Below are 24,666 nucleotides of genomic sequence, written 5' to 3' on the forward strand. Positions count from 1 at the left end.
AGGCCAGAGGACAGAAGGAGACACACAGAGACAAAAAGAGAGAGGTGCTCGGTGTGCGGCCAAGGTTCCTGGTGTAATTGATGTAATGGCTGTTTATCCTTCCTGCTGCGTTGCCACAGCCTAATGACAAGGCCTAGCAGCAGTGGGTCCTAGTGACAAAACACTGGCACCAGGTCTGCTGGCAGGAGGCTAAGTGACTCTGCTGCTGTCGCTGATGCCTTCCACCCTCCTATGAGACCTTCCCCCCAACCCCCCCTTTCCTTCCCACTTTCCTTTCTTGTTTGTTTGTTTGTTTGACATTTGGTTGTACCTTGGGTTTACCCAGCATCCTCCATTATTGATGTTGGCCCCTTTAATACAGGGCAGCATTCTCTTTTTATATGCCGCTAGCTAGCACTTGGCAGGAGGGCCCTATTTCTAGAAGTGGAGATTAAAATGAGGGGGCAGGAGGGCAAATTGACTATGAGCTCTCTCCACACTGAAATTCTGTGACTTCTTGAATTAAGTGTGATGCTGTAAATATCTCTGTAGTATTTTGACATTTATTGGATTGAAACTAATTGCTGCTTAGTATTTCTTAGCACTTCAACAAGTCATCAAAATAAACCATTGAAGCTGTGAAGCTACAGCAAAGGTTAATAAATACCAAAAAGCTAGCCCCAAAGAGGTGTCTCTATGATAGACCTTTTTGGTTCAGACTGAGCAGTGGCCATATGTTTCATCTCTCTGAGAAAGAGGTCATGAGACTGGTGTTACAACTTCAAAGTCAACCAAAAGGCTTGTCTTGGCTCATGACCATTGCAGCTGTCTGAAATCATCACAGATGTTCTCCGGTAGATCTGTGTCAATAGCTTGCCTGTGTCATGACTTTTCAGTGTTGGACAGCGGCTCTTTGATTTCTTCTGTGCAGTCACAGAGATTTAGTGCTGTGTATGTCATGGCCATTAAGAGATTGGTTATATGGAGGGAAAGAAACCAATGTACATCTCTTTTACAGGGCTTATCAGTATAAACCTTAACTGGATTATGTTGAGAGTAAGGTAGTGTTTGCTGTTAAAAATTATTGTGGTGCTGCTGATACTTTAAAATAAAATCTCTCTCTCAAATCTGGGATATGTGGAATAATATAGAAATGATCACATCTAGATGTAGTTGTAGTCTAATGAAGCAAAAGTTCTTAAAATGGTCTTAGATCACATGGTGACCATGAAACCTCTCCTCTGGTCTCATGATGCACATAGCGGGACAGTAAGGGTGCGTTCTCACAAACATCAGTCAGGGTCCACAATAACTGCTGCTGTTTCAATTTAGAAGTCTAACATTAAACAGGAAAAATTTATGGCTCTTTATGGTTCCTTTGCTGTATTTCTTTTCCATGTGTGGCTAGAAAACACTTCCTGTTTTCCTGGTCCCTTTATTATATACTGTGAACCAGTGGTGTCAAATATAAGGCACGTGGGCCAAAGTCGGTCCGGCAAAGACTCCAATCTGGCTCACTAAATAACTTTAGAAAATGTGAAAGTGGGCACAGATTTTAAACTTTTAACTGTATTTATGAAGACTGTTTATAAATATAGAAGAACCTTAGAATAACCTTTCCTGTAATTTTATGCATTTATTATGTAGTTTCACCGGTTCTGTCCACTTAAGATCAAAGTGTGGCCCATGATATAAAATGAGTTGGACGTCCCTGGTGTAAAGTGTTTTTTGGCGATCCATTATGTAACTTATTGTGAAGTAAAATTCAGCATGTACCATCTCCAGCCTCATGTTAATGAGTGTTTGTCTGCTAAGGACACATACCGACGGCGCCAGATGCAGAGGACCCTCACCAGACAGATGTCCTTCGACCTGACCAAGCTGCTGGTGACCGAGGACTGGTTCTGTGACATCAGCCCACAGACCATGAGGAGACTGCTCAACATTGTTTCTATTACAGGTGAGGAATTAACCATGATCTGCTTTAGAACTGTTCATATTATTACAGTAATAAAGCCATTTTTCTTTTTACATCAACATCCGCGCTTCAAGAGTTCTGTTTTAATGAAGAGTACATTTTGCTTGTAAGCTTAAACAGTAATTTTAATTTAACCACAAAAGCTTGGCAGACTTAGGATTTAGAGGTTATAAATATATTATAATAAATTACACAAGGGGTACAGTAATAGAACAGAGCAGAAGATTAAAAACAGTTGGCACTACCACTGACAGTTTGTTTTTAAGCAAGTTGGCACAACAAGCCCCTATAGCTGATTAGTGCTTGTGAGCAAAACCATTATATGTTATACAAGTCAATGATGCAGCCAAAAGAAAATGTTTGTTATTAAGCAGATTGGAAGTGACTTCTGTGGCCCCTAATCCTCTGATTCGTTGTTGGCAGGTCGTCTGTTACGCGCCAATCACATCATCTTTAACTGGGATCGACTGGCGTCATGGATAAACCTGACAGAAGAGTGGCCTTACAGGACATCATGGATCATCCTGTACTTGGAAGAGGCTGATGGGATGTCTGATCAGGTTACTCTCAAGACCATCTATGAGAGGTATACACACACAGAAACATCATCTTTTGATTAGTTACTGATCTGATTTATTGACTTTCTTGCCTTTCTTTCCCGGGTTGTTTTATTGCCTTTTATTCATTCTCTTTCTAACTTGAGGGCAGCACTAGCAGACTGATCATCAACTAAATTATCTAAATGAAAATTAGGTGATGGATGTATTTGGATGAGTAAAATTCCACATCTTCAAGCCGGAATAAAAATACTGAGAAGTCAGCTAAGAATTTGCTTTTATTGCTCCCTGTCTAAGTAACCCTAACCAGCAGGTGGCAGTAGAGGATTTTGTTTTCCATGCAGGCTAGATAATCTGAGCACATTTAGTGCCAAAGGCTGTGCCACACTAATTGGCAACTGTCAGACAGATTTTGTAATTGACCATAATGTTCAAGGCGAATGATGACTGAGTTATTGCCCGGATTCGAGATTCACAAAGGGACACTAATTCTTTAAAGTCTACAAGAGGAGCAGTAAAGTCTTGTCCCTGTGTGTGTATACTGTGAGGTCATGAATGCTTTTAGGCGTGCTCACCGCAGACGAGAGGAGAAGACCGATAGAGGCTGAGTCGCTGGGTTTGGGCGCTGTTGTGCATCAATCGCTGGCCTTTAAAGGTTGCACTCTGTCACAATACACTAGCGCCCACGACTCCTGCGGCAGGGAAGTGTCACAGACGGTTATTGTCAGCTATTCAGCCAGCTAGATTCAGCCGACAACTCTCCATCCCCCATCTCCAAACACAAACCACTACCTCATTAGACTGGATTTTTGCTCTATGGTTTTTTTAAAAGACAAAAGTTATTACCTTTTCTTTTTCCATATGGCACTACAGAATGCAGATTTTTAAATGTCTCGTTTCTCTCTGCCTTTTATGGGAAAAAATATCACTACATTTCCTCCTGTGTATGTTTACTCTACTCGCATTCACTGGAGACCCTAAAAGAAATATCCTTACTTTTGCTGTAATTATTGTGGAAAATAAGAGAGCCATAAAAACTGATGTTTCTACATCGAACAAAAGGCCTGGATTCAAGTCCCCTTACCGCAGCATGGGGTTGTACTTAGACTACTCATTAGACCTAATATAGCCATCATCTTGCTTTTGACCAACGGCCCTGTCTTTCTTTATCTTCCTCCTCGCTGAGTGTCTTTCCAAATGGCTGCTCTGTTCCGCATTGGCCGTCGAAGAAGCTGGCTTAATGATGATGACAGGAAGCCTCGAACAGGCTAAACACAACGCCTTGCCTAGAGGCCTTATCTCCTACACCAATCTTCCGCTGATAAGACTCGGGCCTCTGTCTGTCTGTCTTTTTCTGTCTCTGCTCTTTTCTTCCTCTTTCATATGATCTGAGGCTCTTTAGGCCCTTTTTTTGTTCTGGATGAGTTATTCTGTCTCATTCCCTTTAACGACGGATGGGCACTTGACTGACCTCTAAGAACCTCGGGGTCTCGGGGATTGCCTGCCTGTTTGAGAAGTGGATAGCTTCTTCTATTTGCTTTCCTTTTCAGAGCGTTAAAAAATACACACATCCACCCACGTCTCGTTTCACAGCTTCACTTTGACCAGTTTGATAATTTCCTTTTTTTTATACTTAGCATCCTTTTGCTCATGTGGTTCAGATCTCATCTATTCTTTGTTGCGTTTTATTTTGCAAACATGTGTGCGAGTTGTCATGCACAGCCATTTTTACACAGCAAAACTGCACATCCCCTGAGCGTTACTAAGTGAATATATTAGTGGTGAAGTGAACGTGGGGGGTGAGTCAGCCCCTTATAGGTCAACTGTCGCCCTGCATCTCAGTCACAAAGCAGCAGCTCTTCCTCTTCTCTCCCCTCTCTTTGTAAAAGTGTCTAAAGCTAAGTATACCACAGCATCAAAAATACAGCTTATTGTTAACCATAAGACTGAAAACAGTGCAGCTGTGGTTGCAATTAAATATTTTTTTCTGTTTCCATCTTCATAAGTACAAAAGTGCAGGTTTCATCCTTGCCCAAAGCCCTTTAAATGGGGCTAACCACCATTAGTTGGTCTCAGTTCAGATTGCATGCCCCATACATTAAAACTAAATTAACTTCACACTGTAAATTATTATGGAATACACACAGGCCTTTCAGTGAAGGGGGTGAGCTGAACTCTTAAGAAATAGTAAACAGAAATGCTTACCCACCTTCTCTCCTATCTCACACAAACAGACAGGATTTCGAAACAGCTAAATGTTTTTCACTAACTTGCTTTGCATTGACAAGCATCACCGAAGGGCTGTGAACTGTCATTTTAGGACGTGGCGTGCAGAGAAAAGCTCACTTCTGATTCCCGTTGCAGGAACAGGCTAGTACAGCCGTCTTAATCTGATGGAGAATGCGTAATCGGTTAATAACCTCAGCGATTTCTATCGTTAATGCTAAGACTGAGGGCCGCCCAGGCTCATGCACGGTAGCTGAGGGAAAGAGGTGTGTGAGGAACAAAGACGGCACTGTCTAAAGAAGATACTGGTCCAAAGCAGTCAAGCTTTTACTCGAAGCATAGGTAAAATGTTTGTATCACTACTTTCACAGGGGAAATTGCAAAAAACACAGCATTGTGGTTTGTCCAGTACACTGACAGAACCTGAGAAGAAAACAAAAAATCAAATGCTTTAGACCAACATCTGCAAATCTTCAATTTGTAGTTGTCAAATTAACAAACCCAAATCTTTCTTTTGAGTTTTTTCTTTCCATTAGTAAATTGGATCTGGAGCCTGCAGCATTATGACTATCATTTTTCGGTTACATCATTACTTCCTCCTCGTTATTGTCTCTTCTCAGGAGTTGTTTCTTAGCTGTCATTAGAAACTTGATGATTATAGCTACCCTGGCCCTCTCCTGCTTTGCGGTTATTGCTGTATATTTATTTCCTTGAGCTTTTTCAGCATCATTATATTACATTTTGCCATCTAATGGAAATTCATTTGTAGAGTGAATTTAAATGTCTGAACAAGTAGTTTTAGGATGTTGAATACACATCTGATATTATTGTTGTGAACGGTTGGTACTAGTCTCCATGGGGGTTTGTATTTGTGAATAAAAAGCAAAAAAAATTAAAATAAGTGATCAGAATATATTTTCTAAACTTAACTACAGTTGTGTCCTTTTTTCTGTTCTTTGCCATTAGTTGAAGATTTAAATCAGTGGATAGGCATTAAGGACATGGTGTTCAGCAGTTAATTATGCAGAATTAGGCAATAATCAGCAAAAATTTAAAAAAAAAATCAAATGTCTAAATGACAAAATAAAAGATAAACCAGCAAAGTTAGCAAATAATTTGCTTTATAGTGTAGCAGTATGGCTGACAGAAGGTAGTTCGGTTAATTAGGAAAGAGAAAAACCTAAAGAACAACGAGAAAGGACAAGTAATGAAGACATGTGGAATGTAAATAGTGAGTGGATGAGTCAGTTGGCAAAAAAATGTGAGAAGTTTTTTAGTGGAAAAAATTAAATATTGTTTCCAGACATTCAAGTTGCTAGAACCAGAACCAAAGGAGTTCCTGCTTTCTTTGGTTTCTGAAACACTGAATATCTTCGGGTTTGGATGTGATTTAAATATGCTAACTGCAGGATCTTCAGGGACTTTCAAATGACTTGTACTTGTTTTTTTTAGTGATAATTTGTTTCACAGTGAAGTAATTTTGGATGTAGGGTTAACATACTTGGATCTAATCATCTGTGAGGGCGGGTTCAGTCGGGTCCTAAGAGAGTTTATTCCTGGACGCCCAGATCCAGTTTTCAGCTCTAGAAAAAGAAAAAAAAGTGTCACTGGTCCACTGAGCAGGTTCCTGCACTGCTCTGACATCTGGTACCCTGTGTGTGCCAGGATGCCCCTGCTGCACTCAGGAGTGTGTTTCTGGCGTTGCACCTGAATCTTCTGTTCATTACACACCCACTCATATATACACACAAACTATTGCATGCCATGGACTTATAGACACTCTCTCACACACACTCAGGAGTTGTCATCCGTGCATGTTTCAGCTGAAACTCATTTGCCACTACAAGTTTTTGCAGTTTACACAGGTGCACACATGAAATCACATACAAATCTTATGCATGCAGTTGATAGAAAACTCACACACACACACACACACACACACACACACACACACACACACACACACACACACACACACACACACACCACACACACACACAGCTAGCTCTCACACCAGTGCAAGAACATATGTCACCCCCAACTCCTCTGAGAATCGGTGTAATTAATCAGACCCTGAGATGCAGGCTGTGTTCAACAAACATGCATACTCACACACATTCACACAGTGCAGGAAGCAGAACACAGCAGAGAAATTGTTGTCAGGTGAATTTGTATTTTGAAGCACAGTGACACTATGTTTTATAGTATTGTGGGCAAAAATTTTTTTCCTACTTTCTGTGCCCTCTATGCTTTTAATCACCAGGTCACGGCTTGTGAATAACGAATTGTTTCTCTCATCCTTTCATCTTCTTTTCACCTCCGATTTGTTGGCTTGACCCAGCGTTCATACGCTAAACAATCACCCTTTCAGTGATGTACAGCCAGCCACTCGATGGACACTTAAAAACTTTTTTTTTTCCACTAATCACAGTCTGAATGAATATGCAGCCCACCAATTCACTCTTAATTAGGGAGACTCTTATCCCAAGTACTGAAACATTAAGATGACACTCTCTTCATTCGGGATTACTTTAATTGGCACAATTATTGTAATTTGGTTGCAATTATGTGCAGGGATAAAAGCGCCATTCCAAAGCTCACGCTGGTGATTCCCTTTATGTGGAGTCCTTTTAATAAGCTCTTAAAAATCTGGACTCAAAAAATGGCGAGACCCTGTTCTTTTGTTATAATGAACACTTCTGAACTTTTCCTGCCCTCAAATGAAGAAAAAAAAGTCTTTATTCTTCACCATACAGCCCATTCATATGGAGTTCTGTCGCATTTGCAACACATTCTATAATCTAGCTGCACGACAAATGCGCAAAATGGTTTTCTTCCCTCTCTCTGTCCTCTGAGAGAGCCCATTGTCCCTGTACCCAGGAGGTATTTCAGTGAAATACAGAGTAAAACTGGTAATTCGATCGTTCACTGCGCTGCCATTTGCCAAGAGGCCTCCAAACGTTTGTGAATTTGTAAAGGCTAATGTGAAGTCACCTGTGTCTCAATAGAGTTCTGGCTCCATCGCTGATAGGACACCACCACTGAGTCTACACACTAGTGTGCTGACAGACCACCTGACTGAGGGAAAGATAAAGACAGACAGAGACAAAAACGAAACTAGGGTTGGTGTGAGATAAAGATGGAAAAAGAAGAACAGTTGGGGGGTGGGGGGAGATAAGAAAGGGCATAAAGAGAGAGCAAGAAGAGAGAGTTCTGTCTCTGGAGGTAAAATAAGGTAACGGAACCAAAGCTTGTGAATACTACAGAGGATCAGACCAGATACCAGCAGGATTACTGCATGAGGCGTTTGCCATTGGTGTGCTAGCGTCTCGGGTGTATTCGAAGCCTCAGGTGATGCTGCTGCTCCAAGTGAGATAGTCCAGGTGGTGGACACACACACAGAAATTCATGCACATGTCCCCTGGGTCCCACGTGGCTGTTTATATTAGTGAAACCGGTCCTCTGCTGATTCCACTTGAGTGCATGTATGCGTGTGGGTCGATTTGGCCTGCTCTGTCGTTCTTCCATCCCTCAGGTGTTTGCTGGCGGTGACTAAGGCATGAATCAGCCTCAGCCAGCTCCAACACCACCCAACCCCTACTGAGCTACTTAAAATGTAAAAGGAAAAAAAAAGACAGCTCTGGCCAGTGTGTACAGGTGACACAGGAGGAGGTGTGTGTGTGTGTGTGTGTGTGTGTGTGTATGTGGAAGAGGAGTTTTTGACTGCTCTTGTGTGTATTTGTGCAGGGAGGCTACCATGTGAGGACGGAAAGAACGTTGTGCAGCATTCTTTGCTAGAAAATCCTTAAAGCCTTTTTCATTTGTGCCTGTAAGCCGAGGTTGAAGGATTAGTCTAATTGGTCAGAAACAAGAGAGCTGCTCTGTTCTCTTTTTGTACAAAGCACAAATAATCATTTTTAAATGCAGTAAAAGCCCCACCGCTACACCTCTGGCTGACCTCTGCTCCGGTCTTAGAGCCCATCCATCAGACCACAAGGTTGGGTTAACATTTAAATGTGACACTTAGATGGAAGAAAAAGAGCAGAGGGCTGGGAAGCTGACAGCCGCCTGATACCTTGGTATTTCTGCAGTGTTGAGCATTATCACTGATCTCTCTCGTGCTTTCCCGTGTCTTTGTGCTGGAACTGCTAGAAGGTGGGGGCTGATTATAAATAGCAGCACAGGGTTACAAGAGGGTCGGCGCTGACCTTTAAGGGGACAGTGAGATTCACCACTCAGCCACTGCGGGAGCCACGGGCAATCTTGATACGCACACACACACACATCCGGCTCTTAACTGACATTAACATCCTGGCCCTTCAAAGGTCAATGGAGGTTAGGGCTTGTTAGAATATGTGTGCAGAAACCACACTGAAATTGCAAAGAAGCCCAGAGAAACATATTGAGGATTTAGCCTGTGTTGAAAGGTTTCACAGGTGCTTTTTTTCTATATTATCATTGACTTTCTGTGATCTTGTTGTCAGCCTCTGTAGTAGTTGCTCAAACAGTCTGCTTTTTTTAAAGTCCTTAATAATCACGCGAGGCTTTACATCCTTGCCTCTAACTTGGACGCAAATTGGAGTGGAGAAGCTTTTGTTTTACCACAGTAATTTCCTTTTCTTTCTCTCACATTCTCATTGATTTTTCTTTTTCTCATTCCAATTTCTCTTATTATTATTGACATATGTATCCCTTTCAGTGACGTTGAACGGGATTACTCGTCCAGCCTGAGGCTCCCAATTTTGTTTGTCACATTAATTTTTCACTGTATGGATCTTAGATTCATTTTTATTCCAGCTGCATAATCTGCAGCTGCCCATTTGTCTTCACTTTAGCAGTCCACCCCACTTAACCGGCATCATATGGCCTATCAACTGGCCATTACAGCTATCAAACAACCACATGTGCTGATATGAGCTTCATGGTGCAATTACTGTCACAATGAACAAACTGTGTAATGACCCAAGGATGCTCCAAACTCTCTTCTTGTGCGTAAATCACTAAGTTGAGGTTTACTGTTTTAATATTTGTCAAGAATGAGGCCCTAGTTGCTCTGAGTGGAGGGTTCAGTTAAGGTTTTTGGGGTCTGGAACAAGGAGGCTCCATTTCGGCGCTACACATGAGTTTAATCAACATTTCACGGAACCACTGAGCCCTGAGCCTGTTTCACTGAGAGGCCGCTTGCTCCGAAACTGCTTGGTTTTTATCAGCATGGTGTGTTTCCCATTAGCCTGCTTGTCTCTGTGGTTTGCTTTGGGATGCACAGGTCCAGCTTAGTACAAGAGAGTTTCAATTACTGGACTTAACTTTGCCACAAATGTATATGGAAAGCAGACGCTGCCGCAAGTTGTCAGTTGGCACTGCCAAGACAAGGAAGCAAGGAAAAGAGAAAGTTAGAGACGGAGAGGAAAGCAGAGACAGGGGTGTCCACAGTACTTGAAGCATTTGATTTAAATCAAGGAAATGCGTCTGGATTTTTAAGGAGACAAAGAACATGGCGTCATCTAAAGTGAAAACATATTTTTGCTCTCCCCCTCTGCCTTTGGGTGGTGGAGGTCTTGGCAGCTTCCATTGTAACAATAACCTCCCTCAGCCTTGATGCTGCGAATCCACGCGCCAACTCGCCTGTCCACTGTTTTCCCAGAGAGGGCCTCGCTGTTTTCATCCACACGCTGGGCAGACACTGCAAGCAGCTCTGACATGACTCTGACCAGGAGAGGAATGTGCCGGACCCGGGCCTGGTTAGCTTCTTCACCCACACATTGTTGTACTGGTCGCACAGTATCTGACATCGAAACTCTTGAGCTTCTCAAACACAATGCGCACAGGCGGTTGTCTGTTCGGAGGCATCTCTCTGTCTTTGGGCCCCTTTATGGAAATGTTTGGCAGAGAGACCACCTCTTTGTGGCGTGTGTGCGAATGTCACCCGTAAGCACAGTGGGCAGCTATAAAGCAAAGTCAAGTGGCACATTCATACTTTCTGTGCCCAGCGAGAGTACTGAAGAGAGAGCAAGATGAATTCTGCTCCTTCCCATCAGCTGCAGTGTGTGGGAGGTTGAGAGGAGAAGAAAGGCTATGCCCCAGTCAGCTTTGGGACCTATTAGCATTTGGATAAGCTCAGAAAGCTCCCAGTAGCCACGCCACACAGCAAGCGGTTGGACCTGTGCGCCTGCATGACTGCAGCTATAAGCCCGGTCCTGTCAATGGGCCTATTGTGCTACAAAAATGGCTGCTGAAAATTTTTTCTTCATCTGCTTGAAAGTAGTGTAGTGGCTTCTTGGACACTGCAAACAAAACATCCAACTTTTCATTAAGCAACTGGTTTCTGATAAGAATGACTAATTAGTCCATAGTGATTTGCAGCCAACATCTCAAACGATGGGAATTCTAGATATTGGCATTTTAAGTGGTCGTATCTCATTTTAAAAGTGTTTTTATCATTTAATGGGTACATGCATTTCAGCGTGTTACCCAGACTCCTGCAGTCAAGTTGTTAGCTCTCAGTCCATTGGTATTGAAATATCATTTATGGTAATATATTATTATATAAGGTATAATAATCATAGCCTCAATATAGGGACTCGCACATGTCAGCAAATTCCTGGAGGGAGATTGCTGAAACTGTCAGAATGGATGTCAATGGATGTATAGAGAAAGGAAAAAGTCTTAGCATTTCATTTGTTTCAGTCGTAGCTTCCACCAGATTTACAGTAGTGTGAAAAAGTGTTTCCTATTTTTTGGTATGTTTGTTATACTTGCATTTTCTAAATGAAGGTGAACTTAGCTAAACTGCCTTTTTAAGGTCATGCCACAGCATCTCAATCGGATTCAAGCGAAGGCTACGCCAAAGTCTCCATTTTCTGCAGAACCCAAGTGCACTTGAGCTTGAGGTCACAAACAGATGGCAGGGCTTTCTCCTTCAGGATGTTTTGGTAGAAAGCAGAATTCATGATTTCATTTACCACAGCAAGTCTTCCAAACACTTTTTCACACCACTGTAATTTGCTGGGTTGTGTCCCAGTGCATATAATACACCGGGACACAACCACAGGATGATTAACACATAATACAGCATGCAGAAGCATGAATGCTGGCAATGCTGTCGGCTGCTTAAGTAGGTTATGTTGTAGGCTTTACCACAGAAGTCTAAATCAGCTGTTGTTCTTTTTCAGAAACCCAATATGGCAATGGGTCACAGTAGCTATATCCATCTTTTATGTACAGTTTATGCTTATTTTGTGTTTTTTTTTTCCTTTTCCACTATTTGTTGATTGTTTTGTTTTGTTTTTCTGGCATGTTTTGGTCCTCCTTGAAGCAGGATTTCCACTCAGTGTTGCTCTTTCCTCTCTTGTCTGAATAGGTAGTTGGGAACTTAAGGAATCGTCTTCTTATTCTCTCACAGTTTGTCTGGGTATGATGGATGTACTTGACTTGCTCTTAGCAAATCCAGTTGTATTTAGAAGACACATCTGTCTGTGCTCCTGTATGCTTGCACATTGTGCATTACCAAGAGCAAACACACAACTCAGTGAATTATGCACAATTGTAGCCAGTTTCTTGGTTACCATTGTTGTCCAGTAATATAAATTAAGCGTTTTTTATTTGTTTGTGAAACTTGTCTCAGTTTTAACAAAAGCAAATGTGTCTGAAAATATGACAAGATAAATGAGTTATTGAGTTATTTTCAGTTATAATTTTCTAACTTATCATCTAACATATGACTCTTCGGGCTATAATAAATCTATGAATATAAACAGTCTGTAGTAGACCAACATTTCTGTCTGTGTGTACATCTACAGCATAATAAGTCTCAGTTATACTTTCATAATTGGAGCCCTTTCTAATTTTTTTTCCTGTTTACACATTACAGAGTTATTTTAGATGGTCCTATAAAAAGATATAAGATTCCTTAGAAAGTCTTTGGAGGATGTTCTTTGTATAGCAAAAGGAAGTGCTCTGTGTGCGTGCATGTTTGTGTGTGTGTGACTCACTGGCTCCTGTTGGTCTGTGTCTTCAGACCCACAAATAAACAGCACTAAGCCAGCTGGAAATGGGGAAAAGCACAAGATTCTCTCAGTCTGTGTATGGGTTAATACAGTTCATGAGAAAAGGAACCAAACACCCCCACACACATACAGTACACACACACACAGACACTCGCGCATGCGCTTAAACACACACTCCACCCTTCATCTGTGCCTTTGAATTTTCCCATCCTGACTGCCCAGGTGTCTGCGGTGGCTATTACATAATTGTTCTCGTCAGTGTTATTTGAATCAGCACTCAGGCTGACACCATCACTGGTGGTGCTTACGTGCATGTACACTCAGGTAACAGCTGTGCCTTCAGAATCACACTCATCCGCTAGGTCACAGCAGAGGGTTCGTCTGTGTGCCAACATTGAGCTTCCTCAACCTTTTGGGTCTTGTTAAAGGTTCTAATGGAAGAAACACTGAGAGGGCTTTGTCCACTGGAGCCAGCTGTGCTGCTGTGTCCTCTCTACTCACAGCCTTTTCTGTCTCCTCACTGTCTTTTCTAAGTAGCAGTTGGGTGGGTACAAAGGGTTGCTGTGAGCCACCTGGGCTGTTCTAAGAGAAGATCCTGAGTGGGAAGATAAATGCAGAAACATTCACTTGATTCAACTGAAATAATGTGTATGCTATCAACATGTGGGATTTGCATGTCATATATTTATTTTTCATTTATTATGACTACCAAACACGCCAGAATGTCTCTCTAAGACACCCAAATGTCAGTATTTCTTGTCAGACTTGAGCATGAACCTGCAACAAGGTCACAGGTTTTAGCGCTGCAGCAGCAGACCTGTCTATCACCAGCCATCTGTCCTGTCGAAATGTCCTTGAACAGAGGACTGGAGCCCTACCTGTTCACTCACTGTAAGCAGTCTGGAGTGTCAACTAACAGCCAGAAATGGAAATTATGTAACTTGTAACTGAGTGTTCTGCACCTTTAAAGGACTTGTTTGTGACCACACATCACTGAGGTATGAGAACTTCACTGGAATAGGCTGATGGAGGACATTTCAGGCCACCGTGTTAACCAGATTAAGTTAGTTTATATTTTGGATTATTAGCTAACAGTCTGCTGTGTTGAGCTCTGGCCAGATGCTGACCTCATCCTGACTTAGCTAGCATGCAGCAGCAGCAGCAGCCGTACTAATCATCCAATCAAGTCACAGAAAGACGAGTCTGTGTTCACTGTTGAAAACAGCTCAGTCTTTGAGAAAAAAACCCAACTTTTCCAGCTTGTATTCCCTGCACAGCTCACCACTAGACAGACTGGATGATGTATTAGAGGAGGGTGAGTTGAGGTTGATCTGTAAGGAGGGAAGGTTAAGGGGGATGTAGGGAGAGAAAAGCATCTACTGAGAAAATGATGAAGGGTTTGGATGACAAATGGAAGCCGAGATGAGAAAAATGTCTACTCCCCACCGAGGTCTCCTCATTCATCTGATAAGAGCTGCATACTCTCATGATGAATGGCCGGTGTCATAAGTCACTCCAAGTTTCATATTTTCATGTCTGAATGATAGGATCGGTCGAGATGTACTGATTGCTGTGGCTTGTTGTTGTTTGTATCCTGTGTATCCTTGGCCTCATTTTACCCTTTCTGTGATTTTGTGATAGCACTTTTAACATTATTCAGCTTAAATAAAAGTCCTCACTTCATAACCTTTCAGCATTTGTAATCCATATGCAGCATTTCCGGGGTCTAAAATTTGGTTTATACAGTTTTAATTTTAGTGTTTTAAAATGGAATATTCCATAAGCTGAACACAGCGTCGATAAATTGTTCTCATCTAAAGTTCTTCATGTAGTACAGCTTTTTCCCCCCTGCTGTATAGACCAGGAAAACTATAATCACGCAGAAACAGAACAACCTCCAAACGTGGTGTTTACTTAGGGCCTGTGATAACAAACATCACGTTAACCGTAGCAGCACATCATGACGCGCTTCCGTCTGCTGCTTGCTAAATTACCCTGATTGTCATCTTCTCAGGTTTCCTCCTCTGCTCAGAAAAGATAACATCCCTCACTCTATCTGTACTCGAACATCCCCGCTTTCACTATCTCGCCTTTTTCTAAATCCAGTTATCTCTCTGCTCTCATGATGATGATGACCGTTGTCATATCTTTTCAATCTTAACAGAACTGCTTGTTGTTTCCTCTTTTCTTTTTTTGTCAGAATTTAATGATTTCTATTTTTGCTATGAATCCACAAGTCAGAATTTAGCATGCAGTTACATATTTATGCCACATTTGTCAGTAAGACAGAATAGTTTGTCGTCATCCTTGTTCTCTTTGGTTCTTAACTCGTAAAGAGGAGTAAAAGGTGTCAAATTGTAACATTGTTTCCAATTGGTGCTGATGTTACATATAAAGGTGCTCTTCTGGTAAAATGTTTAGCTTTTATTCAGATGAGTGTGATGAAATTCTAAAACCATGCTTTTAAATGTTAAAATAGAGCTGTTTTCAAACCCACAAGCATTCTTCTTAAGCATGTAGCCCACAACACATAACATCCCCTCTTTGCATCAGGATTGCAAACACCTGAACATAAAGCCAATAAACTCTTAGTAATGCCAAGTATGATCACTAGATTGCTCTAGAAAATGTAGAGAAGGAATTTAAAAAGTGTATAAAATTTACCACACCTGCACCTGGCCAGATTACAACTTCTACACAGAGCTGCCTGCATTTGAAATATATAAAAAGTGTGTCTGCGCACTGGTAGTTACCACCCTCATTGTCATTTTTGATCATTACTAGGACTTCAGACATGAGGTTTTTTACATTTCTGTTATTTGTACTGTTAAAGTATTTGACCAAAGGGTAATTTACCTTTCTGATTTCTAATTTATTGTTCATGCGCAATACAAGATGTAGTAAAATGGTGTTAACTAATGTCATACATACATTCTGATAAGTCATGCCAGCAGTGGGTGCAAACATCACATTTCTAAACATCCTCAAATAGTCAGTGGTGCCATGTGTTTTTGTTGTCCTTGGCATTTTCCTCTAAATAAGTATTAATTAAGCTAAATGAGCAACATATTCACTACAATAACTCCTTCAAAAAATCTTCGTTCCTCTAAAGAATCTCCAAGAACATCCCGACCACAAAGGACGTGGAGCCTCTGCTGGAGATCGACGGAGACATCCGCAGCTTTGAAGTGTTCCTCTCCTCCAGGACGCCTGTTCTTACTGCCAGAGATGTGGAGATGTTTCTGCCCTGCACTGTCAACTTGGACCCCAAATTGCGGGAGATCATAGCAGGTCTGTACACACACGGTATATTTTACAGATGGCAGGGGAAAAAAACCCTGCCATAAATAGCATAGTGTTAGTAGATATTTGAGTTGCAATATCCTGTCAGAACAACTTCAGTGCTCTTTGGCAGTCTCATGTGCTCTCCTGCAGGGATTAACATTCTTTCAAAAGATATTCCCTCATTTGGTATTTTGATGATAGTGCTGGAGAGTGCAGTCTACCATGTCAAAATCTGTTTTATTTTGTTGCAATCTGGGGAAAGGAAAGGGAGCATGAAGGGCATAAACTCTGTTGTTGCCTCTGAAGCTTTAAGCCGCATCTCATTGACATCTTCAGCAAACGGACAAGCTCAGTTGGCACGTGTATGATTTAGCTGTTATGATGGGACAAAAACCCCCAAACTGAATGGTATACAATAGCATGGAGACACTGAAAACTGTCCTCTATGCAATGTGTCCGGTGCAGTGCCAGCTCATTTGGCAGTGGCATTACTCATAGCATTGTAGCAGGGTTGCTCTAAAATCGCCCACTGCAGGGGCTCTCAGTAACCCACAGCGTGCGTCTCGTTTCCAAACAATCAAATGTCGACCAGCGCTGTACGAACAGGACAATGCCTTCGCTCCCTGTTTCCAATCTGGCCGTAGTGCAGCACCAAATTTCACACTTTGTAGTTACACTGACGTAATAGTGCATCACTGTTAAACTGTAAGCCAGAGCGGAGTTGTACTTTCGTTACCGTGCGTCAGCGTCCATTCGGCCCATACAGGAGTGTGGATGACGCCTGGTGTGAAGCTGCTGCATCATAGCGTTATGAGACCACAGAATACACACACTCGCACACACAGAAAGTCTGTTCCACTGAGACAACTTTGAGTCACGGAGGGCGCAGCTGACAAAGTACTACAACCAGACGCCCCGATCTGTAAGTACAGTACTCTGTTCCTAAAAAGGTGCGTGTAGTGTATGCATCCATGAAACGTGTTTGTGTTTGTACGTGCTCGAAACTGTGGGCGTTTGCGCCTCCACTCTTATCCACAGCGAAACGGAAGGTGACCAACGCTCCTACCCAGTCATCGAACTCCCTGCACTCCCCTCCCTGACCAGTTGGTACTTGGTGCCCAGTGTCCTGTGGCCAACCAGTGGGCAGTGCTGTCAGTGATACCCGCCCATGAGCCTGACTCACATCATAAGGCCCCCATTGTGTTCACAGGCTGGATTGGGTCTCACTCAGCGTGTCATTCAGCAGCCACTTGTATAACCAGGAGACATTCTGGTGCCTGCTTCTGTTTCTGGTTCTTACTTTCTTGCCAGCCGCACAGAGCTACTCTGTTCTGTCTTCGGGCTTATTTAACTTTAATTTGGGAGCTTTAACCAAAGCTCCCTACTTACCTCCTCCTTGACTTCTCTCAAAGTCAGAATGGTTCGTGTGAAAGCGGTTGTAGCAAAGCACTTACGGGATGATGTCTATGAGTTCACATGGTCCGCTTTGTTTGTTTACATGGGCGAATTTATTTGTCGGGGACAGCAAAGAGCTGCATGTGCCAGAAAATGTCACGTGGCTGGCATATAATTTGGAAAACAGAGAATATCAACACGCCTGCTGTTTGTGAGCAAACAGAGTAATAGGAATCAGTGTGAGAGTGGAATTCACAGTTGAAGGTCTCTGTAATCGTAACATCTGCGCTAATTTTCTTTCCAGCCTGTAGTTGTTTGACTCTCTTCTTACTGGGATAAGGAGAACATGTTCACGAACAATGTTCTTGTTGTATTCCCTGCAGTGCTTTGAGAGTCAAAGAATTTTGCCGGCATGTACGTCAGCTGTTTGATATGTAGTTTTTTTTCCTCTGAATTCACAACTGTCCAAACTCTCCAGAGATTATGAAATAAAGCTAAATTATTGATGTGTGGGTGGATCTGAAGGGTCTTTATAGTCATCGCCAAGACATGATAATCAGCGTCACAGATAAACCCTTCCTCTCTCTCTCACTCTTTCCATTGTACGTTCTTCCCTGCCTCTGCCGTCTCTTAGATGTGCGTGCGGCCAGGGAGCAGATGCACATCGGAGGAGTGACCTATCCCACACTGCCCCTCCAAGAGGCAGCGGCCCGTCCCCAGTCAGTTTACACCCAACACTCTGCCGCCTGCTCCCCAGCAGGCTCCTTCACCGGATCCCTGCCTCCTCAGCCACACAGTGCCTACTTCAGTGGAATGACTGGCCCTCAGCATCCTTTCTACAACCGGGTGAGGAAACATGACTTACATCCTCTGCCTACTACTCACTCTAAAAGGTGTCTATATGGCCAAGTGACAATGCTAACAACCCAAAAATGGCACACAATAGGCGCTTTCAGGCCAAACAGGTCTAAGGACTACCCACTGGGGTGGTCCCATGTGAGAACATACCACTGAGGAATTAGGAAAAATGTAGGCGGAAAGGAAATACAGCAAGGACACAGTTGAAAGCAATGTGATGCTCTTTTAGGTAGTGTTACAAAAAACTGTTTTCTTTAAACAGAAGCTTCTTTCAGCAGCTTGCTGCTGATGGTAGCCTCCAAATCTGATCCTTGACCATTGATAGTCTCCAATAAATCATACTGATTCAGATCTACTTTGATTGTTGTGATTGTCATTTTCACTGAGTGCAGACTCACACACCCAATATCAGAGTCCTTCAATCTCTACTAATATTTACTCATTGTTTTTCTTAAGAACTGTGATTGGCTCCTCTGGTCATTGAAATAAAGGTGGATTTCAAAGAGTTACTGGATTTAGCTGCCCAGTCCTTTACACCTTATCAGTTGACCTACATTGCAGATTTGGACAGTGCCGCATGACCATGATATTTCCCCCCCCCAGCATCCTTTCCTGTTATATGTACATATGCTCATGCTCCTTTATATGATTTTATGATTTTTGTTTTATTTTGTCTTCCTGCCTGCCTTTCCACAATCATTCTTTCTCCCCTCGTAGCCTTATTTCCCCCATCACGTGTATCACCTGCCACGGCATTTCTCCCACCATGTCCCCTCATCCTCGCGTCCTTCCATTAAACCACCTGGTCAACCCCAAGACACCAGTGGACTTGTAAGTAAAGAAGTTGGGCTAAATGCATTTCACACGTGCTTTCATCTCACCGTAGCACATACACTGTGAAGAAGTGTTAATAGTGTGTTTGACGCTGTTTGACTGGATCGATTGAAAGTTTAAACGCTTTTTACTCTTCTGGTTCACTTTGTTAATAAGTTTATGTCATCTGAGCAGTGCTTCCTGGCAGCTAGAAAAGTCTTGTTTGATTAGACATACACAGAATTAAGTTAATAGATTAAAGCAATTAAACTTGTAAAGTTTCAGGCTCAGGACAGCGTGGAGTTTTAGCACTCAGTGTTTAATGTGCTGTGAAGTCCATTGTGCATGAATGAACCGCAAAGTCTGACCTTCTTTCCTTTTTTAATACTTCCTTTTCTCTCGCACACCTCATTTGTCCTGTTAGTGATTCTATATGCTTTAGTTTTAAATTTCTTCATTTCCTCTCAGTGATTTTATAACTCCCTGTTTTCACTATCACTCTTTTCATTCACAGTCCAGGTCCTGACCTTAGCGGGGGTATTTCTCTGTTTGTAAAGCCTTACCCTTGCAAATTAAGAAGTTTAAGGTCCTCCCAGTAGGCTGCATGCTTATAACCCCAACCCTCGTTAACACGTCTCCCTGTACAATCCTTGTCTCCATTCTGCACTCCATATCAGGACGTTATTGCAGAGGATGCCAGCGAAGCCTTCCACACGAGCCCCATTGACCCCACAATGGTAACCTGACTAACATTAGCGGACGTATAATGCGCACATACAAACACAACACTAATGCAAAAAACAAAAAAAGTAGTCCTACATTATCTGCCTGCAGGCCTGATGCTTAAACCTCACATGCTGCACGAATAAAATGCATGCCTCGTTGTGCGGCAGGCTACTTATTTTGTTGCAGTGGTTTACAAACGCCAGGAGAACTAAAATAAGCTGTCACGCCTGCTGCGTGCTGCAGACTGCTTAAATACTCATAGTAAGCTGCATCCGGTGTGATTATTACCCCCCACTAAGGAGTGTGCAAGCAATAACACATGTAATTATAACACGCTGAATGAAGTTAATTCTGATTCTGGCACGCTGCAATCTCTACTTCTCTTATAAATGGATATTTCACACTGCGAAGTCTTGGTGAAAAGTGTGTGGGATCAAAAATGGTCTGTCTTAAAACGAAAGCCAAAAACACACACTGCCCATTGCTCATTTTCTGCCCATCATAAGTGATGGGCAGTGTGCATTACTGAAAAACAAAAATCAACAGCGGGTTGGATTTTTTTTTCTTCTTCTTCTTCTTGTAAATGGATGTAGAGGTCCTGTGAACTTACATCAAGGATGCTTGGAGTTGCACTGAAAAGAAGTGAGCCTCTGCATCCAGATATTCACACATTTGAAGAGAAATCAGCCAGTATTAGAACAATTTGATGATAACGCTACTCGGGAGATTTCTGCTTCACAAAGCCACTTATCAGGCTGCTGCCAGCAAGCATTTAGAGGAGCTGTATGAAAGATTTAAATATAGATTACTGAGTAATGTTCATTCCGTCTATCTCTTATCTGTCTGTATTTTGTGTCTTTAATTTTAAAAAAATCCTTTATACCTTCATCAGTCTCTTATATTTTAATACCAATTTTTGTTCCTCGTATCTCCCTTGTGCTCTTTCCTCCTTAGTATAAATTTTCACATTTTCCTTCCCTTTTTTGGTTCGTACTTAATCTCTTTGTGTCGTGCTCATGTGTCCCTGCATTTCTACAAATCTGCAAATGTGTATGTGTACATTTGTGTGTAATTCCTAGTGTGGGGATATATAAGCAGCCCTATCCCAGTGTAATTGCCTAGCTGATGTAAGTGCGAGTATGGATTCCTCTGGCTGCTGGGATTATCATCAGAGCAACTGTTGGGGCTGGCAACACACGCACAGACAGACACACACATATATACTGACAATGAGCCCAGCGCTGGTAGAGCTTATCTCCTTACCAAGACGCTTCCTCCCTCACAGAGCTCTGTTTCCTCTTCCCCATCCTTCTGCCCAGCCCTGAGCTCAGCCCAGCTGTAATTACAGTCTTATCACACACACACTGGGAGGGTTCACACAAACACACACACGGACACACCCGCAGACATTCATGCTTTCACTCACGCTCTTAGAAGACACGCTCGGTGTCTGAATCAAGGAGCCTTATTCAAGGCCTTCAGTGAATCGAAACTTCTGCTTTTTCTTTGCAGAGTGAGAAACGTCTCATTCTCTAGATGGATCTTTCTTTCTGTCTCTATGTCCTCCGCAGTCCGCTCTGTCTGCAAAGATTATGGCTGTAAAAGCCAGCTGACTCCAGCGAAAACAAAATCTCTTTCTCTGACAATTCTACTTCCAATAGCTTCCTCTTTTCCAGGCCGACAACACTGGCTGGCTAGCTGTCTCCCCTCCTACTGTTTGACAGATAAATGTCTGCACTGTTGTCGTGGTGATGAGTTTAACATGTGTCCTTACAGTCTCTCTGCTTGTCTGTCTAAATTTCTGCCTCCCCGCCTTCTTTTTTCACAGGTACACTCCTGGTTTCACAGTGTTATAAATGTCTGTGTGTATTTTTGTCTGACTTCTTGTCCGTCTGCTTCTTATTTTTTTGTCCCCTGATCAAGCATTTAAAGTCGCTGCCTTACAAATTCAAGCAGGTACACCTTTGGTTTCGATGCTACTTCCATCTCCATCATCCACCTATCTCTGCTTCATCCCTAACACTTGCACCGGTGTACGTTGCATGCTTTAGAAACACGGACTTGTTGCTTTAAAGTCAATGCAAAACACAACTTAACTAGTATAGTTATTAGAGTCACTAACATAGTTTCATTCTAGAGTGTGGATATGAACAGTAGTTAAACTCCCTTAGTGCCAGTCTTCATCCTAGCCATTACTGAAAGTTGGCACCTATTATTGTGTACTGTGTTGTAAGAGCTGCTTGGGTTTTTTGTCTAACAACCACTCACAGTCCGGCTAAGCTCTGCTCTTCTCTCCCTCGAAACCAGAAACAAAGCCAGGGGGCTTAGACTGAAGCCTTGTCTTAATAGTGCTAATAGCTGAGTGGAGCGGGAGGAGGGAAGGATGGAGGGGTGGAGGGGTGAGAGAAAGACAGTGATGGAAAAGAGAGTGATAGGAGGTCAGTGCAGGAGGCTGAGCAGGGAGGAATGTGAAAGGAAGGAAGGAAGGAAGGGAGGGAGAGAAGAGGGAGAAGGAAGGAAGAAAGGAGAACTTTGCTTGTCTCAAAGACGAGCAGAGCCAGAGGGAGAGGGGTGAGTGAGAAAAGGGACGGGAGGAGGGGGGGGTTGGTTGAAGGAGGGTGGATGAGGTTTGTTTGGTCTCCGTGCCAGCGGGTGGCATTTTGGCTGTCTGTGAGGCCTTCACAGACAGCCAGTTGCATCAACAGGCAACTGGTGTTAGTCACATCGAGCTACGTAGCTGCTCATCAGCGGAGGCCGCTTCGGTGTTGGTCGGCTCACAGACTCACAGACTCCATCCCTTAAGTGTTGAGCACACACATTATGCGCTTATATATACACAGAGAAAAAGAATAAGGGCAGGTAACAGCGTATTTGGATAGGTTGGCATTTATGTTTACTTTTACACTTACACTGTGTGACTGATAGAAAGAAATACAGTGTGAGATCGTGGTTTTGCACCTCTGTGTGCCTCGCAGCTAACAGCCCTGCACGTCTGTTTCTCAGGAATTGTTGCTCAGTTTGCCCTAATCAGTGTGTTAGGAGTTATGAGTTGCTCTAACAGAATGTGTGTGTGTGTTTGCTCTGTTGACTTTAACTCCATGAAAGCTGTCTTAATATGTTCCAATTATATGTTTATGTGTGTTATTATGTAGAGCTCTCCCGCCGTCTTGCTCAGCTCTTTGAACACAGACGCAGTGTGCGAGCGTCTCAGGCAGCTAGAAGGAATCGACCCCACCATGCTGCCTCAGTACACCTCCACCATTAAGAAGGTACACGTTTAAACTAAAAGAAGTTTATGTGAACACCTCATTTTTTCTTGTTGTCATCTTTGTGTGGCATTCTTTCAATGGTCACATTTATTGCAACATATGAATGCAGTTTTCCTTCATGAAGTTCTCGCTACTCTGTGGGCTTTTCTAGGCAATTGCATTGAATCTGTGATCAAACTAGTCCTTTTCTTTATCCGTTGCAGGCCAATATAAATGGTCGGGTGCTCACGCATTGCAACCTAGATGAGCTGAAGAAAGAGATGGAGATGAACTTTGGTGACTGGCAGCTCTTCAGAGGAATGGTGAGACTAGATTGCTTCGTTTAGGTGCCTTTAATGCAATAAATTGTGCAACTTGACATCTTGCTAAATATTGTGTGCATGTTCTCCCCATTCTTGTGCGGGTTTTCTCTTGAAGCTCTGGTTTCTCATGCTCCAGAAAAGATGCTAGGTCAATCTTGCCTTTCTGGGCCTGTGATACTGTTGAAAAAATAGGCTCTAAATCTCACGATTTTCCTTTCCTGGATAAATAAAGTTGTTTTTTATTAATTACCCGTTAAACTCTTGTGAACAGAAGTGGCCATATGTAGGCTGACAGGGAAAGCATTAGTCCGCCACAAACAATATCAACTGCCCCTCTGCAACTCTGACGTATACTCAACCATGCCAGGGCCCCGCTGGTGATATTTGTTTCAGTTGTGGTTTGTGCCAGAATCCAGACAATATCTCATAATAAGACATCTCGTGTTGTGCTGAGATATTGGGATGGAGATTTTATAATCCGTATTACGAGAAAGGCGCTAGTCAGCCAGCCAGAGGTCTAGTCGGCTGAGCCGGGGCTCAAATCACTAACACATGTAGCCGGCTCCACTTCCTCAAATGTCAGTCTGTGCTCTTAATGCCAAGGCAAGAGCCCCAGATTGGTCGTGTTTTACCGGAGATCCTATGCAGGGCTTGGGCAGAAGCAGCTGGAGAGTGCAGTGGCCTTGCAGCTCCATGTAAAAATCAGTGTTGTGTTGCCAGGATGCAGCCAGCACAGCCATCTGGTTCAAGATGGCTGACTGATATCTGGATGAAGGGAGGGTATTGTCAGGGAGGAGGGGACAGCTGAGTAGCTCTACTTAAGGAACAGCTCCCAATTCTGTTCTCACAAGCTTTTGTTGTTGTTGTTGCTGCAGTCTGATGTACTTGTTACATTTAAACATACCAAAAACCAACAAGCTAAGTGACTTGTTGATCACATATATTGTCCTGTATTGTTTAAGGTCATAGAACAGCGGCATGCTGAAAGCCAGGCAGCACTTCAGGATGAGTCCCGAGCTGCTAGCGAGCAGGGCAGCAGCGTGCACCTCGGGGAGCCCAGCAGACGCTCAGGGGGAGCCCAGCGCGAAACAGCCGCCTTCAGCCTCAACCTCAGCTTTGAGGAACTCAGCGGTGTGGGTCTGGAGGAGCCTGTGAGACGCAGCAACAACTCACACTGGCCGGTTAGTCTTCCTGTCACGAGCTTGTTATAGAAATATCACAACTGTGGCGTGATCAGCCAGTGTGTGCGTGGGCACATTATTTTAACACATG

The 24,666-nt window shown here is 42.9% G+C and overlaps 1 protein-coding gene across 5 annotated transcripts in view; it reads left to right on the forward strand.

Moving 5' to 3' along the window:
- The window catches only part of kidins220a (kinase D-interacting substrate 220a), a 47,275-nt gene that overhangs the window by 19,774 nt on the left and 2,835 nt on the right, over positions 1–24,666 (forward strand). For 2 of the 5 annotated variants that reach the window (XM_063498086.1, XM_063498085.1), the window contains exons 22-30: positions 1,795–1,939; positions 2,381–2,543; positions 15,859–16,037; positions 18,061–18,272; positions 19,002–19,115; positions 21,747–21,779; positions 22,976–23,092; positions 23,296–23,394; positions 24,357–24,575. In XM_063498086.1, coding sequence (XP_063354156.1) covers positions 1,795–1,939; positions 2,381–2,543; positions 15,859–16,037; positions 18,061–18,272; positions 19,002–19,115; positions 21,747–21,779; positions 22,976–23,092; positions 23,296–23,394; positions 24,357–24,575 — 1,281 coding nt within the window. The remainder of the gene's footprint in view (positions 1–1,794; positions 1,940–2,380; positions 2,544–15,858; positions 16,038–18,060; positions 18,273–19,001; positions 19,116–21,746; positions 21,780–22,975; positions 23,093–23,295; positions 23,395–24,356; positions 24,576–24,666) is intronic. The other 3 variants (XM_063498087.1, XM_063498088.1, XM_063498089.1) reach the window with 3 other exon arrangements.

Source organism: Pelmatolapia mariae, linkage group LG16_19 (genome assembly GCF_036321145.2).
Source record: "Pelmatolapia mariae isolate MD_Pm_ZW linkage group LG16_19, Pm_UMD_F_2, whole genome shotgun sequence".
NCBI lineage: Eukaryota > Metazoa > Chordata > Actinopteri > Cichliformes > Cichlidae > Pelmatolapia > Pelmatolapia mariae.